This window comes from Microcaecilia unicolor, chromosome 4, assembly GCF_901765095.1.
Source record: "Microcaecilia unicolor chromosome 4, aMicUni1.1, whole genome shotgun sequence".
Classification (NCBI taxonomy): Eukaryota; Metazoa; Chordata; class Amphibia; order Gymnophiona; family Siphonopidae; genus Microcaecilia; species Microcaecilia unicolor.
The window spans coordinates 376,116,531-376,135,012 of NC_044034.1; the positions used below are offsets into that span (position 1 = coordinate 376,116,531).

At 43.5% G+C, this 18,482-nt stretch overlaps 1 protein-coding gene across 2 annotated transcripts in view; it reads right to left on the minus strand.

The window, feature by feature from the left end:
* ZFX (zinc finger protein X-linked) overlaps positions 1 to 16,050 on the minus strand; it is a 136,732-nt gene extending 120,682 nt beyond the window's left edge. For both annotated transcript variants that reach the window (XM_030202380.1, XM_030202381.1), the window contains exons 1-2: positions 16,043 to 16,050; positions 15,446 to 15,988 (exon numbers count right to left, since the gene is read on the minus strand). In XM_030202380.1, coding sequence (XP_030058240.1) covers positions 15,446 to 15,988; positions 16,043 to 16,046 — 547 coding nt within the window. In that variant the 5' untranslated portion in view covers positions 16,047 to 16,050. The remainder of the gene's footprint in view (positions 1 to 15,445; positions 15,989 to 16,042) is intronic.
* Positions 16,051 to 18,482: the final 2,432 nt, after the last annotated feature.

Sequence of the window (18,482 nt, forward strand, 5' to 3'; positions counted from 1 at the left end):
TGCACTTTAGCCCCTGGCACCTCAATTACTTACTACATGCAAAATTTGGAACCTTACCACAACAAGTTAAGCATAGCTTACTTTTACAGCCATTAAGATACTTGTGGAGAGAGATAACAAAACTTTGGAAACACAGTTCAGAGAGTAGTGTGTTACTGCCAGTCACGGGCAACGCAGAATTCTCGCCTGGGAGAGAAAGTAAATTTTTTCGAGACCTGGGGAAGCAGGGTGTGACACTTTTGGAAAACTTTCTACAAGAGGATGGGACAGTTATGGCTTACTCAGAGTTTAAGAGGCACTATGCGGAGGGAATGCTAGCAAAATTAGCTTATCTTCAACTTTCACATTACATACATGAGCTCCCCACCGCAAGTCTTCTACCAGGTTTTGGGAAGGCTATTAGGGAATTCTTGGCTGGGGATGCAACAGGACAAATTTCGGTGTCATGGTTTCACAAGGGATTGGAGGGGAAGCAACCAGAAAGAGATGTTAAGATAGTTGCTGAAAGATGGAGCCGGGAGGTGGAAGACCGCATAACAGAGGTGAAGATATTAGTGGCGCTCCGGGGAGGGGTAAGGGTGGTACATAGTGCTGAGTTGCAGGAATGCCATTTCCGCACCATACACAGGGCATATTTCTCAGTAAAACAAGCATGGTATGCAGGAGTGGTGGAAACAAGCAAGTGTCCTAAGTGTGCAGAAGCCAATGCATCGTTTAGCCACGGTTTGTGGCAATGCAAAAAGGTACGGGGGTTCTGGTTAGCTCTCTCTAGGTTTTTGGGTTGGGTTCTGGGATATCAGGTAGACCTGTCCTTTGAGAGGGTGATACTAAGCTCCATTTCGACATGGAATAAAGGAACTGTAGAAGAAAAGATGTTTCTTAGCAAATTATGTATCCTGGGGAAAAAATGTATTCTAAATTGTTGGACAACGGATAGAGAACCCTCATATTGGTATTGGAGAAACAGGCTCCATGAGCTCATGTTATGGGAAATGCAGGACGCCCGTAATACACCAAAGAGGCGTCAACGATTTATAAAAATCTGGGGGGCGTACCTGCATAAAATATCCCCACGAGCTCGGAGTCAGGTATTGAATAATTTGGGTTAATAGGCATGGTTGAACAGAATAAAACCTGAGATGCATTTTATGTGTCAGGCACCATGTCCGGGTGGATGAGCCTCATGGTAAAGAGGGGAGGGGGGAGAGGCATCTATAAAAGTTTTGAGGTTCTTACAATTCTTGTTCTCAATTGTGAGGTGTTGGCATTTTATGAGATCTCATAGCTATGATATAGATTGTCAATATAAAAAGCTTGTTGACGCTCTGTATTCTTTTCGTTTACTGAGTAATTACATTTATACGAAGATTTGTATATCCATGCTGTCAGATGTGTCATCTCCGCATAGTAATCAATAGAAAGGTTGATTCATATTTAGAGGGGGGGGGGGGGGGGGGAGAGGGAGGGTGGGTTGGGGGGGAAGGGAGGAAAATATTTAAAAAAGTAGATGACGGACTTGCACGTTTTATTTACACTGTGTATGTTATGTTGTTGGCATTTTAGTGTATGCTGAAACTGGATGAATACTATTTCTTTTTTTGTGTGTGTCATCAATAAAAAATGTTAATTATAAACTAGAAATGGGGGGAAGGCCGACAGTCGCTCAAAAGCGCATGGTTCGGTAAAAGGTATCTTGCAAAGATACCTCACAAACAGGGAAGATAGGGTTTCTGGATAGTGAGGTTGCACAACAAACCGTGGTAGACCAGGTGCCCTTAAATACAACTAAAGATCAGACAAAAGATGTCAAATCAATAGTGTCAGGTACTAAGCATCATGCAAATAAGAACAACAAATATACTCTGAAATGTCTATATGCAAATACTAGGAGTCTAAGAAATAAGATGGGAGAGTTGGAATATATTGCACTAAATGAAAAATTGGATATAATAGGCATTACTGAGACCTGGTGGAAGGAGGATAACCAGTGGGACACTGTCATACCGGGGTACAAAGTATATCGTAGTGATAGGGTGGACCGGACTGGTGGAGGGGTAGCATTGTATATTAACGAGAGCCTTGACTCAGATAGATTACAAATTCAGCAGGACACAAATCACACCCTTGAATCATTGTGGGTTGAAATTCCATGTATAAAAGGGAAAAGGACGGTGATAGGAGTGTACTACTGTCCGCCTCGCCAGGATGAGCAGGTAGACACAGAAATGATAAAAGAAATCAGAGACGTGAACAAAATGGGCAATGTGATAATAATGGGTGACTTCAATTATCCAAATATAGACTGGGTAAATGTAACATCGGGACAAACTACAGAGATACAATTCCTTGATGAAATCAAGGACAGCTTTATGGAGCAGCTGGTGCAGGAGCCGACGAGAGAAGGAAAAATTCTAGACTTGGTCCTTAGTGGAGCGCATGATCTGGTGAGGGATGTTATAATATGATCAGTTTTGACATCGACCTTGAAGTAACTGTACACAGAAAGTCAAATACGTTAGCGTTTAACTTTAAAAAAGGAGACTATGATAAAATGAGAAGAACGGTAAAAAAAAAAAAAAAACTTAGGGGGGCAACTGAGAGAGTAAAAACTGTACAACAGGCGTGGACGCTGTTCAAAAATACCATCCTGGAGGCACAGGCCATACATATTCCGCGAATTAGAAAAGAAAGACGGAAGTCCAAAAGACACCCGGCCTGGTTGAAAAGTGAGGTGAAGGAAGCTATTAGGGCTAAAAGAAACGCCTTCAGAAAATGGAAGAAGGAACCGTCTGAAAATAACAAGAAACAGCATAAGGAGTGTCAAAGCAAATGCAAGGCGCAGATTAAGAAGGCCAAGAGGGAGTATGAAAAAAAGATAGCATTAGAGGCAAAAAAACATAGTAAAAATTTTTTTCGGTATATTAAAAGCAGGAAGCCGGCAAAAGAATCGGTTGGGCCGCTGGATGACCGAGGGGTAAAAGGGGCGATCAAGGAAGACAAAGACGTAGCGGAGAGACTGAATGAATTCTTTGCTTCGGTCTTCACCGAGGAAGATTTTGGTGGGATACCGGTGTCGGAAATGGTATTTCAAGCGGACGAGTCGGAGAAACTTACTGACTTCACGGTAAACCTGGAGGACGTAATGGGGCAGTTCGGCAAACTGAAGAGTAGCAAATCTCCTGGACCGGATGGTATTCATCCTAGAGTACTGATAGAACTGAAAAACGAGCTTGTGGAGCTACTGCTAGTGATATGCAACTTATCCTTAAAATCGAGCATGGTACCGGAAGATTGGAGGGTGGCCAATGTAACGCCCATTTTTTAAAAAGGCTCCAGGGGAGATCCGGGAAATTATAGACCGGTGAGTCTGACGTCGGTGCCGGGGAAAATGGTAGAGGCTATTATTAAAAACAAAATTATAGAGCACATCCGAGGACATGGATTACTGAGACCAAGTCAGCATGGCTTTTGTGTGGGGAAATCTTGCCTGACCAATTTACTTCAATTCTTTGAAGGAGTGAACAAACATGTGGACAAAGGGGAGTCGGTTGATATTGTGTATCTGGATTTTCAAAAGGCGTTTGACAAGGTACCTCATGAAAGGCTACAGAGGAAATTGGAGGGTCATGGGATAGGAGGAAATGTCCTATTGTGGATTAAAAACTGGTTGAAGGATAGGAAACAGAGAGTGGGGTTAAATGGGCAGTATTCACAATGGAGAAGGGTAGTTAGTGGGGTTCCTCAGGGGTCCGTGCTAGGACCGCTGCTTTTTAATATATTTATAAATGATTTAGAGATGGGAGTAACTAGCGAGGTAATTAAATTTGCTGATGACACAAAGTTATTCAAAGTCGTTAACTCGCAACAGGATTGTGAAAAATTACAAGAGGACCTTATGAGATTAGGAGACTGGGCGGCTAAATGGCAGATGATGTTTAATGTGAGCAAGTGCAAGGTGATGCATGTGGGAAAAAAGAACCCGAATTATAGCTACGTCATGCGAGGTTCCACGTTAGGAGTTACGGACCAAGAAAGGGATCTGGGTGTCGTCGTCGATAACACACTGAAACCTTCTGCTCAGTGTGCTGCTGCGGCTAAGAAAGCGAATAGAATGTTGGGTATTATTAGGAAAGGTATGGAAAACAGGTGTGAGGATGTTATAATGCCGTTGTATCGCTCCATGGTGCGACCGCACCTTGAGTATTGTGTTCAATTCTGGTCGCCGCATCTCAAGAAAGATATAGTAGAATTGGAAAAGGTGCAGCGAAGGGCGACTAAAATGATAGCGGGGATGGGACGACTTCCCTATGAAGAAAGACTAAGGAGGCTAGGGCTATACAGCTTGGAGAAGAGACGGCTGAGGGGAGACATGATAGAGGTATATAAAATAATGAGTGGAGTGGAACAGGTGGATGTGAAGCGTCTGTTCACGCTTTCCAAAAATACTAGGACTAGGGGGCATGCGATGAAACTACATTGTAGTAAATTTAAAACAAATCGGAGAAAATTTTTCTTCACCCAACGCGTAATTAAACTCTGGAATTCGTTGCCGGAGAAAGTGGTGAAGGCGGTTAGCTTAGCAGAGTTTAAAAAGGGGTTGGACCGTTTCCTAAAGGACAAGTCCATAAACCACTACTAAATGGACTTGGGAAAAATCCACAATTCTAGGAACAACATGTATAGAATGTTTGTACGTTTGGGAAGCTTGCCAGGTGCCCTTGGCCTGGATTGGCCGCTGTCGTGGACAGGATGCTGGGCTCGATGGACCCTTGGTCTTTTCCCAGTATGGCATTACTTATGTACTTATGTACGATAGTCACAGGAGTGTGCTACCGTCCGCCTGGCCAGGATGAACAGAAGGATGTAGAAATGTTAAAGGAAATTAGGGACACAAACAAACTGGGCAACACAATAATAACGGGTGACTTTAATGACCCCGATATTGACTGGGTAAACGTAAAATTCCTTCAAGAAATCAAGGACTGCTTTATGGAGCAGCTGGTACAGGAGCTGACAAGAGAACGAAAAATTCTAGACCTTGTCCTTAGTGGAGCGCATGATCTGGTGCGGGAGCTAATTGTGCTGGGGCCGCTTGTTAACAGTGATCAAAATATGATCAGATTTGATATTAGCTTTCACAGGTAATCCAATACACTAGCATTTAACTTTAAAAAAAAGGAGACTATGATAAAATGAGAAGAAAAGGTGGAAAAAAAAAAAAAAAACTTAAGAGGAGCAGCTGCGAAGCTCAAAAATTTACATTAGGCGTGGATGCTGTTCAAAAACACCATCCTGGAAGCTTAGGCCAAATATATTCCGCGTATTAAAAAAGGAGGACAGAAGACCAAACGACAGCCAGCATGGTTAAAAAGTGAGGTGAAGGAAGCTATTAGAGCTAAAAGAAAATCCTTCACAAAATGGAAAAGGAACCGACTGAAAATAATAAGAAACGGCATAAGGAATATCAAGTCAAATGCAAAGTGCTGATAAGGAAGGCAAAGAGGGACTTTGAAAAAAAGATTGCGTTGGAGGCAAAAAGACATAGTAACAATTTTTTTTAGGTATATTAAAAGCAAGAAGCTGGCAAAAGAATCGGTTGGACCGCTACATGACCAAGGGGTAAAAGGGGCAATCAGGGAAGCCAAAGCCATAGCGGAGAGATTAAATTAATTCTTTGCTTTGGTCTTCACTGAGGAAGATTTGGGAGAGATATTGGTACCAGAAATGGTATTCAAAGCTGACGAGTCGGAGAAACTAAATGATATCTCTATAAACCTGGAGGATGTAATGGGGCGGTTTGACAAATTGAAGAGTAGCAAATCTCCTGAACCGAATGATATTCATCCCAGAGTACTGATAGAATTGAAAAATGAACTTGTAGAACTATTGTTAGCAATATGTAATTTATCTTTAAAATCAAGCGTGGAACCGGAAGATTGGAGGGTGGCCAATGTAACACCGAATTTTAAAATAGGTTCCAGAAGAGATCCGGGAAATTATAGAGCGGTGAGACTGGCATCTGTGCCCGTCAAAATGGTAGAGACTATTATAAAGAACAAAATTACTGAGCATATTCAAAAGCATGGATTAATGAGACAAAGTCAACATGGATTTAGTGAAGGGAAATATCTTGCCTTACCAATCTATTACATTTCTTTGAAGGGGTGAACAAACATATGGATAAAGGTGAGCCAGTTGATACTGCATATCTGGATTTTCAGAAGGAGTTTGACAAAGTACCTCATGAAAGACTCCAGAGGAAATTGGAGAGTCATGGGATAGGAGGTAGTGTTCTATTGTGGATTAAAAACTGGTTAAAAGATAGAAAACAGAAAATAGGATTAAATGGATTAGTATTCTCAATGGAGAAGGGTAGTTAGTGGTGCTCCCCAGGGGTCTGTGCTGGGACCACTGCTTTTTAACATATTTATAAATGATCTAGAGATGGGAGTAACTAGTGAGGTAATTAAATTTGCTAATGACACAAAGTTATTCAAAGTCGTTAAATCGTGGGAGGATTGTGAAAAATTACAAGAAGACCTTACGAGACTGGGAGACTGGGCGTCTAAATGGCAGATGACGTTTAATTTGAGGAAGTGCAAAGTGATGCATGTGGGAAAGAGAAACCCAAATTATAGATACGTCATGCAAGGTTCCATATTAGGAGTCACCACCAAGAAAGGGATCTAGGTGTTGTCGTTGATGATACTGATGATCTAGGTGTTGTCAGTGTGCTGCTGCAGCTACGAAACCAAATAGAGTGTTAGGTATTATTAGGAAAGGAATGGAAAACAAAAATGAGGCTGTTATAATGTCTTTGTATTGCTCCATGGTGCGACCGCACCTCGAATATTGTGTTCAATTCTGGTCGCCGCATCTCAAAAAAGATATAGTGGAATTAGAAAAGGTGCAGAGAAGGGCGACGAAAATGATAAAGGGGATGGGACAACTTCCCTATGAGAAAAGGCTAAAGCGGCTGGGGCTCTTTAGCATGAAGAAAATTGGCTGAGGGAAGATATGATAGAGGTCTATAAAATAATGAGTAGAGTGGAACAGGTAGACGTGAAGCGTCTGTTTACGCTTTCCAAAAATACTAGGACTAGAGGGCATGCGATGAAGCTACAAAGTTTATGCAGGTTCAGGACGATATTTAGCCAGAGCCAACATAAGACAGTTATGAAGGTCCACGGCTGATATCCACCAGGACCCGCTTAACTTGCTTTTAATTTTTAGGACCCCCAATCCACTTCCCAGCCCCCCAAAAAGTCCCCTTCCTTCCTACCCCCTCTCCCCCAGCCTGCAAGACTCAATACCCTCCTGCCTTCCCGGAATGGCCCCCAACTCCCACAGTCCAGACAGCCCCCAACAGGGCTCACATTTGCTCCCTGGTGGTCCAGTGGGATTGCAGGGAATAGGAGTAAAGTCCCCTTACTCCTGCCCCGTGCAGCTGCCTGTGGAAAATGGCTGCCAGAAACTCTCCAGCAGCTCACAGTACTTGTGTAGTGCCGTGAGGTTGCCTTGAACAGTTGAGGCAGACATTTTCTACTGGCAGCCGCAAGGAGCAGGAATGAGGGATCTTGCCAGGTATTTGTGACCTGGATTGGCCACTGTTGGAAACAGGATGCTGGGCTTGATGGACCTTTGGTCTGTCCCAGTGTGGAAATACTTACTTACTTATGAGGAGGCTTCACTCCTGCCCCACAACAGAGACCACCAGGAAGCAAAGGTAGGCTCAGGTGGGGCCTACCTAGACCACAGGGAGGGGGGGGATTAGGGGCATTCTGGAGTGGGGAGGAGGGTGTTGAGACTCGTGCAATGGGGGGAAGAGGGAAGGAAGGAAGGAGGCTTTTTGGGGTCCGAGAGGGGGAACAGCGGGACTTACAAATTAAAAATGAGTTATGCAGTTCGCAGCTGATATGAAGTGCCAGGTCTCGCATAGCTAAGAGGGTGAATTTAGGACAGCTTTTGAGCTGTCTTTACTTAGGTGTGCAGTCCCAGCACTGAATATTGCCGGCTCTTGCCCAGCGTCACCCCTGACCTGCCCAATTTTAACATGGACAGCCAGAGACAATATTCAGTGGCACTGCCCAGTTTAGTGTCTGCTGAATATCAGCAGTTGGGTGGCTCACCACGATTTAAGCGGGCCAGAGCCTCTCCTGCCCACTTAAATCACTCTGAATAACTGGGCCTGTAGGTATTTTTAGCCACTGGATTTGCACCAATTTGCAAAAGAAACAGTACTCAGTGAGATTTGTACATGCCTTTTTAACCTGTATCTTGTTGCCCTCTCCAACCTAACACTGCCAGGTATTATTATTACATTTGTATCCCACATTATCCCACCTTTTTGCGGGCTCAATGTGCCTTACAATTCATCATGGATACTGGAAATAGAAAAGAATATACATTTGGTTTTACAGCAAGTTTTGGGTACATGATGGTGAAATACATAATATTGGAAATAAAAAAGAGTATACATTTGTTTTAGCAGAAGTTTTGGTTACATGATGGTGAAATACATGATAGTGTTAAAGCCATAGACATTACGTGCATGATAGTGTGGAAGCAAAAGACATTAAAGAACATTCCTGGATATCTTAAAGAAAGTAGAGTTACGCGTATTGTTCTTTATGATATATTTTGTCGAAATAAGTTTTCAGGAGTTTGCGGAAATTGGTCATTTCGTAGACCGATTTCAGGTTACATGGCAGTGAGTTCCAGAGCTGTGTGCTTGTATAGGAAAAGGTTGATGCATGCATTGATTTGTATTTCAAGCCTTTACATTTGGGAGGGTGAAGATTGAGGAGTGTGCGGGAGGATTTTTTTGCATTTCTGGGTGGTAGTTCTATTAGGTCCAACATGTAAGCTGGGGCGTCACCATGGATGATTTTATGGACCAAGGTACAGAGTTTGAACGTGAAGCGTTCTTTGAGTGGGAGCCAGTGTAGTTTTTCGCGAAGAGGTGTTGCACTTTCGTATTTTGGTTTGCCGAACATAAGTCTGGCTGCTGTGTTCTGGGCTGTCTGGAGTTTTTTGAGTATTTGCTCTTTGCAGCCGGCGTAGAGTGAATTACAATAGTCCAGATGACTAAGTACCAGTGATTGTACCAGGTATCGGAAGACATTCCTTGGGGAAAATGGTCTGACTCGTTTTAGTTTCCACATTGAATGGAACATCTTTTTAGTTATGTTTTTTGCATGGTTCTCAAGTGTTAGGTGTCGGTCAATGGTGACTCCAAGGATTTTTAGGGTGTCTGAGACTGGTAGACTTAGATTAGGTGTGTTGATGGTGGTGAATTCCTTCTTGTTGTATTGCGAGGTGAGTACTAGGCATTGGGTTTTTTCGGCATTTAGTTTCAGTCGAAATGCATCTGCCCAGGAGTTCATAATGTGTAGGGTTTGGTTGATTTTGTAGGAAATTTCTCTTAAATTGTGTTTGAATGGGATAAAGATTGTTACATCATCAGCATATATGTATGGGTTTAGATTCTGATTCGATGATAGCTTAGCCAAGGGTGTCATCATTAGGTTGAATATGGTCGGTGAGAGGGGGGATCCCTGTGGAACTCTGCATTCAGGTGTCCATGTGGCTGATGTAGTAGAGTTTGATGTCACTTGATACAGTGGGGGAAATAAGTATTTGATCCCTTGCTGATTTTGTAAGTTTGCCCACTGACAAAGACATGAGCAGCCCATAATTGAAGGGTAGGTTATTGGTAACAGTGAGAGATAGCACATCACAAATTTAATCCGGAAAATCACATTGTGGAAAGTATATGAATTTATTTGCATTCTGCAGAGGGAAATAAGTATTTGATCCCCCACCAACCAGTAAGAGATCTGGCCCCTACAGACCAGGTAGATGCTGCAAATCAACTCGTTACCTGCATGACAGACAGCTGTCGGCAATGGTCACCTGTATGAAAGACACCTGTCCACAGACTCAGTGAATCAGTCAGACTCTAACCTCTACAAAATGGCCAAGAGCAAGGAGCTGTCTAAGGATGTCAGGGACAAGATCATACACCTGCACAAGGCTGGAATGGGCTACAAAACCATCAGTAAGACGCTGGGCGAGAAGGAGACAACTGTTGGTGCCATAGTAAGAAAATGGAAGAAGTACAAAATGACTGTCAATCGACAAAGATCTGGGGCTCCACGCAAAATCTCACCTCGTGGGGTATCCTTGATCATGAGGAAGGTTAGAAATCAGCCTACAACTACAAGGGGGGAACTTGTCAATGATCTCAAGGCAGCTGGGACCACTGTCACCACGAAAACCATTGGTAACACATTACGACATAACGGATTGCAATCCTGCAGTGCCCGCAAGGTCCCCCTGCTCCGGAAGGCACATGTGACGGCCCGTCTGAAGTTTGCCAGTGAACACCTGGATGATGCCGAGAGTGATTGGGAGAAGGTGCTGTGGTCAGATGAGACAAAAATTGAGCTCTTTGGCATGAACTCAACTCGCCGTGTTTGGAGGAAGAGAAATGCTGCCTATGACCCAAAGAACACCGTCCCCACTGTCAAGCATGGAGGTGGAAATGTTATGTTTTGGGGGTGTTTCTCTGCTAAGGGCACAGGACTACTTCACCGCATCAATGGGAGAATGGATGGGGCCATGTACCGTACAATTCTGAGTGACAACCTCCTTCCCTCCGCCAGGGCCTTAAAAATGGGTCGTGGCTGGGTCTTCCAGCACGACAATGACCCAAAACATTCAGCCAAGGCAACAAAGGAGTGGCTCAGGAAGAAGCACATTAGGGTCATGGAGTGGCCTAGCCAGTCACCAGACCTTAATCCCATTGAAAACTTATGGAGGGAGCTGAAGCTGCGAGTTGCCAAGCGACAGCCCAGAACTCTTAATGATTTAGAGATGATCTGCAAAGAGGAGTGGACCAAAATTCCTCCTGACATGTGTGCAAACCTCATCATCAACTACAGAAGACGTCTGACCGCTGTGCTTGCCAACAAGGGTTTTGCCACCAAGTATTAGGTCTTGTTTGCCAGAGGGATTAAATACTTATTTCCCTCTGCAGAATGCAAATAAATTCATATACTTTCCACAATGTGATTTTCCGGATTTAATTTGTGATGTGCTATCTCTCACTGTTACCAATAACCTACCCTTCAATTATGGGCTGCTCATGTCTTTGTCAGTGGGCAAACTTACAAAATCAGCAAGGGATCAAATACTTATTTCCCCCACTGTATGAGCGGGTGGTTAGGAAACCCTTGAACCATCTGAGAACGTTACCTCCGATTCCGAAGTATTCGAGGATGTGTAATAAAATTCCATGGTCGACCATGTCGAATGCGCTTAACATGTCAAATTGTAACAGTAGTATGTTGTTGCCGTTTGCTATCAATTGTTTGAGTTTGGTCATAAGCGTGACTAGTACGGTTTCCGTGCTGTGATTAGAGCGAAATCCTGACTGGGAATCGTGCAGTACCGAGAACTTGTTTAAATACTCTGTGAGTTGTTTGGTCACCATGCCTTCTGTTATTTTGGTGAATAGGGGAATGGATGCTACTGGTCTATAGTTCGTTAGTTCATTAGTATTTTTCTTTGCATCCTTGGGTATGGGGGTGAGTAGAATATTACCTTTCTCCTTTGGAAAGAATCCATTTTGTAGCATGAAATTCACATGGTTAGTTAGGTCCATTATAAATTGTTGGGGGGCCGACTTCATGAGGTTGTTTGGGCATGTATCTAATTTACAGCGAGATTTAGCAAATCTTTTAAGTGTCTGTGAGATAAGATCTTCTGTTAGTATAGTGAATTCAGTCCAGATCCTGTCTGCTGGGTGGATTCCGGGTTCTGGGTCTAGGCATTCTAGGAGTGTAGTATATTCGATTGGGCTGGCTGGTATTTTGAGTCGTAGTTTTATGATTTTCTCGTTGAAGTATTTCGCCAAGTCGTCGGCTCCTGGAGTGTCTTTGTAGTTGTTGGTGACTGGGGTTGTGTCTAGTAGTTTATTCACGAGTTGGAAGAGTTTGTGTGTGTCTTTGTAATTTGGCCCGACTTCAGTTTTGTAGTATTGTCTTTTGGTTTGTCTTATGGCATATTTGTATTTCCTTTGGAGTAGTTTCCAAGCGTTAAGAGTGGGATCATCTTTTTTTTGTTCCACGTACGTTCTAGTTTCCTAACTTGTGTTTTGAGTTTTTTCAGTTCTTCACTGAACCATGGTATTGAGTTTTTCCTGTGCGAGGTTCTGGTTTGAATTGGGGCAATGTTGTCTAGTATCAGTTTGCATCTATTATCCCTTGGTTCATTAATCTCATCCCATGGCTTTTCCTACCATCTCTATGCTGATGACTCCCAAATCTACCTGTCTACCCCTGATATCTCACCTTGCATCCAAACCAAAGTTTCAGCGTGCTTGTCTGACATTGCTGGCTGGATGTCTCAACGCCACCTGAAATTAAACATCACCAAAACCGAGCTTCTCATTTTTCCCCCCAAACCCACCTCCCCACTCCCCCCGTTTTCTATTTCTGTTGATGGCTCTCTCATTCTCCCTGTCTCCTCAGCTCGAAACCTTGGGGTCATCTTTGACTCTTCTCTCTCCTTCTCTGCTCATATCCAGCAGATCGCCAAGACTTGTCGTTTCTTTCTTTACAACATCCGTAAAATCCGCCCCTTTCTTTCCGAGCACTCTACCAAAACCCTCATCCACACCCTTGTCACCTCTCGTTTAGACTACTGCAATCTGCTTCTTGCTGGTCTCCCACTTAGTCACCTCTCCCCTCTCCAATCGGTTCAAAACTCTGCTGCCCGTCTCATCTTCCGCCAAGGTCGCTTTACTCATACTACCCCTCTCCTCAAGTCACTTCACTGGCTGCCTATCCGTTTTCGCATCTTGTTCAAACTTCTTCTACTAACCTATAAATGTACTCACACTGCTGCTCCCCAGTATCTCTCCACACTCGTCCTTCCCTACACCCCTTCCCGTGCACTCCGCTCCATGGATAAATCCTTCTTATCTGTTCCCTTCTCCACTACTGCCGACTCCAGACTTTGCGCCTTCTGTCTCGCTGCACCCTACGCCTGGAATAAACTTCCTGAGCCCCTACGTCTTGCCCCATCCTTGGCTACCTTTAAATCTAGACTGAAAGCCCACCTCTTTAACATTGTTTTTGACTTGTAACCACTCGCCTCCACCTACCCTCCTCTCCTCCTTCCTGTACACATTAATTGATTTGATTACTTTATTTTTTTGTCTATTAGATTGTAAGCTCTTTGAGCAGGGACTGTCTTTCTTCTATGTTTGTGCAGAACTGTGTACGCCTTGTAGCGCTATAGAAATGCTAAATAGTAGTAGTAGTAGTAGTAGTAGTAATTGTGTCTGTCTTTGTTGTCCATCCGTCAATGTAGATCTATTGCCAAAATTCAGCTGGGTCTATTTTTCCTCTTGTGGAGGCATGCCTCCCGTGGCCACATGGAGGGTGGGCATGTTTCAAAATGGCTCTTTACCCAACTAAAGTGAAATTTACTCAAAGAAATGGTTTTGAAAATTGTTCTGTACATTTGTTTTTCTTAACTATAAAAATTATTTAATAACCAAACCGTTTTTCAAAAGGGTTTGTCTCAAGAAAATATAACCTAGCAATTTTCATTACATTTGATTTTTTGTAGATAGTATTCCACAAATGAACTTCTCTTTGTTAGCCCTTAATAATTATGTGTCAAATAACAATGAAATAAATTCACTGCAGGTGTCTATCTGCTTATTTTCGAAAGGAGAAAAACGCCCATGTTTGGGAGATGGGCGTCCGTTTCCCGTGGGCGGCCAAATTGGTATAATCCAAAGCCGATTTTGGTCGTCTTCAACTGCACTCCGTCGCGGGAACGAATAAAGCTGATGGGAGTGTGTCAGAGGCGTGGTGAAGGCGGGACTAGGGCATGGTTATCGGTCGAGCAGAGATGGGCGCGCTCGGCCGATAATGGAAAAAAGAAAGGCGTTTTTAGCTAGAATTTAGGACACTTTTTTGGACCCTTTTTTCTCGCGAACAGGTCCCAAAAAAGTGCCCTAAATGACCAGATGACTACCGGAGGGAATCGGGAATCACCTCCCCTGACTCCCCCAGTGGTCACTAACCCCCTCCCACCAAAAAAAACCCACTTGCAAAAACCATATTTCCCAGCCTCTATGCCACCCTCAAATTCCGTAGACACCTCCATGACAGCAGAATGTGTTTGATCCTCTCACAGCCTTTCCCTGGGTCAGATGTGGCTCTCGGGTGCACTGCAGGGTCACATCAGCATTGAATTGTGGTGGGTATAGGGTATTGGGCTCCGTGATTTCACTAGCTTGTGTTACAATCTCATGATGTTGGTAGTTGGTAGGCTCTTCTCCCATGGTGCTTTTCCTCCTGCCTACTGGGTCAGTGTGTGCCCTGTTTTGTTTCTGGTAGTCCACAAGGTAGTGGCCATTTTTGTAAGTCCGTTTTAGATCCCTTTCGTGTGTTAGCCACGTTACAGAACTTAGTTCTTACCTTGAATGTTGCTGAAAGAGGGCATTGTACACCATTCTGCCAGCTCTGCTAATCTTAGTACCAGGGAGACTCGTTGCCAGTGGGGCACAACCTCTGATCTGCAGTTAACTGTGAGTAAACGCGGTTATTGAAATAAAGGACGTTTTCAGCAAGATTAGTCTTACGGTGTGAACTGCTGTGCCAAGGTTATACAGCAGCAACAAGTCCTGTCCCTGGAGCACTTTTAATGGGTAATGCAGTGCACTTCAGGCAGGCGGACCCAGGCCCATCCCCCCCCCCCCTACCTGTACCACTTGTGGTGGTAAATAGGAGCCCTCTAACCCCCCCCCCCAAAACCCACTGTACCCACATGTAGGTGGACCCCTTCACCATTAAGTGCTATGGTAATGGTGCTGAGTTGTGGGGAGTGGGTTTTGGGGGGGGATTTGGGGGTCTCAGCACCCAAGGTAAAGGAGCTATGCACCTGGGAGGTAATTTAAAGTACCCCCTAGGGTGCCTGGTTGGTGTCCTGGCATGTGAGGGGGACCAGTGCACTACGAATCCTGGCCCCTCCTATGACCCAAAGCCTTGGATTTGGTTGTTTTTGAGCTGGGACGCTTCGGTTTCGATTATCGCTGAAAAACGAAAACGCCCAGCTCAAACAAACGCCCACATCTCAAAAACGCCCACATCCAATGCATTTGCCTGGCACAAACCGTATTTGCGAAACTAAAGATAAATGTCCATCTTTTTCGAAAATACGATTCGGCCCATCCCTTCACGGACCCGTTCTCGGAGATGGACGTTCTTACACATGGGCGTTTGCGTTCGATTATGCCCCTCTATGTGTTTCAAGCACTTTAAACTCAAAAAATTATGGTCCTAGGTTTACAGAAAAAAACAAGTGCTAAACTTAATTTGCTTTCTTAATTGCACAATTTTCAGTGTTTTCCCAGGAAACTTACAAGAAATCATGAGGTAGTCATCACAGCTGCTTCTACAATCATCCTCATCTTCCAGGCTCTCCCCTGAGATTCCACTGGCATCAATCACAGCTTCTGAAGAACAATCTGCTACCAGAATCTCTTCTGAAATTACCTCTGATGGTAAGGCATTTGCAACAATGTCTGCTTCATTGTGAACCATATGCTCTATATGCCTCATATCAGGCACACATATTTGTTCACTTGTTAATACTTGTTCTGCTGTTATGTCAGAAACTAAAATGTCTTCAACACTGCAATGTACCATAGAGACTTCTTCGGTTATATCAGTGTCTAGTACTTGCGGTTCAGGAATAATGATTGTTTCTGATCCATGACCCTCTTGCATGATACTCGAGCAGTGAGCATCATCTATTATAACATCTTCAATAACATCTTGTATTACTATTGGTTCTGAGTCTTCAGGAACATAGTTATGTAGAGTTATATCAGAATCCACGTTGGAAACAAACACAGTTTCTTGCACAACAATTTCAGCTCCATGAATATGTTCCCCATTAGCACCTGGAAAATTAGAAAAAAAAATTAAAAACTTGCAAATATATACAGGATTTACACCCATAGTTATCAAAGTGAACTACCACTACAATGTGCTTTTTTATCACTAACTTGTGCTATTTTAGCACAAGTCCCATTTTATGCAATGAGACCTAGTCACTAAAAACTTGGGTTTAAGCAAAAGGATAGGTGTTCACTGAGGACAGCTGGACATGAATTCTTACAATTGGGTGACGTCATCAGAGAGACCTAGTACAGACACTACCCAGCACTCTATAGCTTTAAGATGCTTTTCTCAGTGACCTACTATGCATGCACAAGTGCTTTACTACCCAGCATGAGTGAGCAGGACTATTAGTATAATACCACAGCAAAAAGAATTCAGCTCCTAGGGAAGAAGGGAGGGATGAAAAAATACATGTCCTGTGGTCCTGGGAAAACACCTGCTACAAATGAGTAACTTCACTTTCCCTAAGGACAAGAAGGACATTCAGTCTTATAAATGAGAATCCCTAGCTACCAAGCTCACTGAAATTAACAATGCCAGGACAACAGAGACTTGAAACGGCAAAGCCAGCCAGAACCAATCAACCTGAAACTATATACAAACTGTTGTGGAGGTACAGCCTAGAAGAAAAATGGGCCTAGGAGGGTGAAGTTGGATTCTACACAACGAACAAATTCTGCAGGACAGTCTGACCAAACAGGTTACCCTGTTAGCCATGCTGCTCCGGGAGGTAATGAGATGTGAATGTGTGGACTTAAGATGAAATTGCAGCTCTTCAAATCTCCTGAATTGAGGCTGAACTCAAGTGGACTACAGACGCAGCCATGGATAAGCTGTGACATGGCCCTCCAGAGTCGGTCTTTATACTTTTTGAAAGAGTTAAAAAAAAAAAAAAATTAAATCAATTCATTTTTACCCATTCTACATCATTCAGGATTTTGTAGACCACAAGCATATCCTCCCTCAGCTGTCTTTTTTCCAAGCTGAAGAGCCTCAAATGAGAGGAGTTCCATTCCCTTTATCATTTTGGAACCCCTTCTTTGAACCTTTTCTAATCACGCTATATCATTTTGGAGATAATGGCAACCAGAATTGAATGCAATACTCAAGGTGAGGTCACAACATGGAGCGATACAGAGGTATTATAACATTCTTGGTCTTATTTTGCATCCCTTTCCCAGTAATTCCAAGCACCTTGTTTGCTTTATTGGCTGCAGCCGCAAACTGGGCAGATTTCAGTGTATTGTCTACAATGACACCTAGATATTTTTCTTGGGTGCTGACTAATAAGGTAGACCCTAGAATCAGGTAACTAGGAATTAGATTATTCTTCCCAATGTGCACCACTTTGCATTTGTCTACATTAAATTTCATATGCCATTTTGGATGCCCAGTCTTCCAATTTCCTAAAGTCTTCCTGCAAATTTTCACAGTCCGCATGTGTTTTAACAACTTTGAATAGCTTTGTGTTGTCTGCAAATTTAATCACTTCACTTGCTGTTCTGATTTCAAGATCATTTATAAATATGTTAAACAGTATCGGTCCCAGTACTGATCCTTGCGGCACTCCACTATTCACCCTCTTCCATTGAGAAAAATGGCCATTTAACCCTACCCTCTGTTTTCTGTCTAATAACTAATTCCTAATCCTCAACAGAACACTGCCTCCTATCCCATGACTTTTTAATTTTCTCAGCAGTCTCTCATGAGGAACTTTGTCAAAAGCTTTTTCAAAATCTAGATACACTACATCAACCAGCTCACCTTTATGGGCATATTTGATGAAGCAAATTGATGAAGCAAGACTTCCCTTCGCTGAATCCATGCTGACTGTCTCATTAAACCATAAGTACATAAGTGAATAAGTGTTGCCATACTGTGACAGACCAAAGGTCCATCAAACCCAGAATACTGTTTCCAGCAGTGGCCAATCCAGATAACAAGTACCTGGCAAGATCCCAAAACAGTACAATACATTTTATGATGCTTATCCTAAAAATAAGGAGGATTTTCCCCAAGTTCTTCCTAATAATGGCTTATGGACTTTTCTTTTAGGAAGCTATCCAAACCTTTTTTAAACCGCGCTAAACTAACTGCTTAAATTACCACATTCTCTGGCAATACATAAGTACATAAGTAATGCCACACTGGGAAAAGACCATTCCAGAAGGAATGGATCCTCAGGAGCTTAGCCTAGAATGGGTGGCAGAGCTGGTGGTTGGGAGGCGGGGCTAGTGCTGGGCAGACTTGTACGGTCTGTGCCGGGGCTGGTGGTTGGGAGGCGGGACTAGTGCTGGGCAGACTTATACGGTCTGTGCCGGGGCTGGTGGTTGGGCGGCAGGGATAGTGCTGGGCAGACTTATACGGTCTGTGCCAGAGCCGGTGGTGGGAGGCAGGGATAGTGCTGGGCAGACTTATACGGTCTGTGCCAGAGCTGGTGGTGGGAGGCAGGACTGGTAGTTGGGAGGCGGGGATAGTGCTGGGCAGACTTAT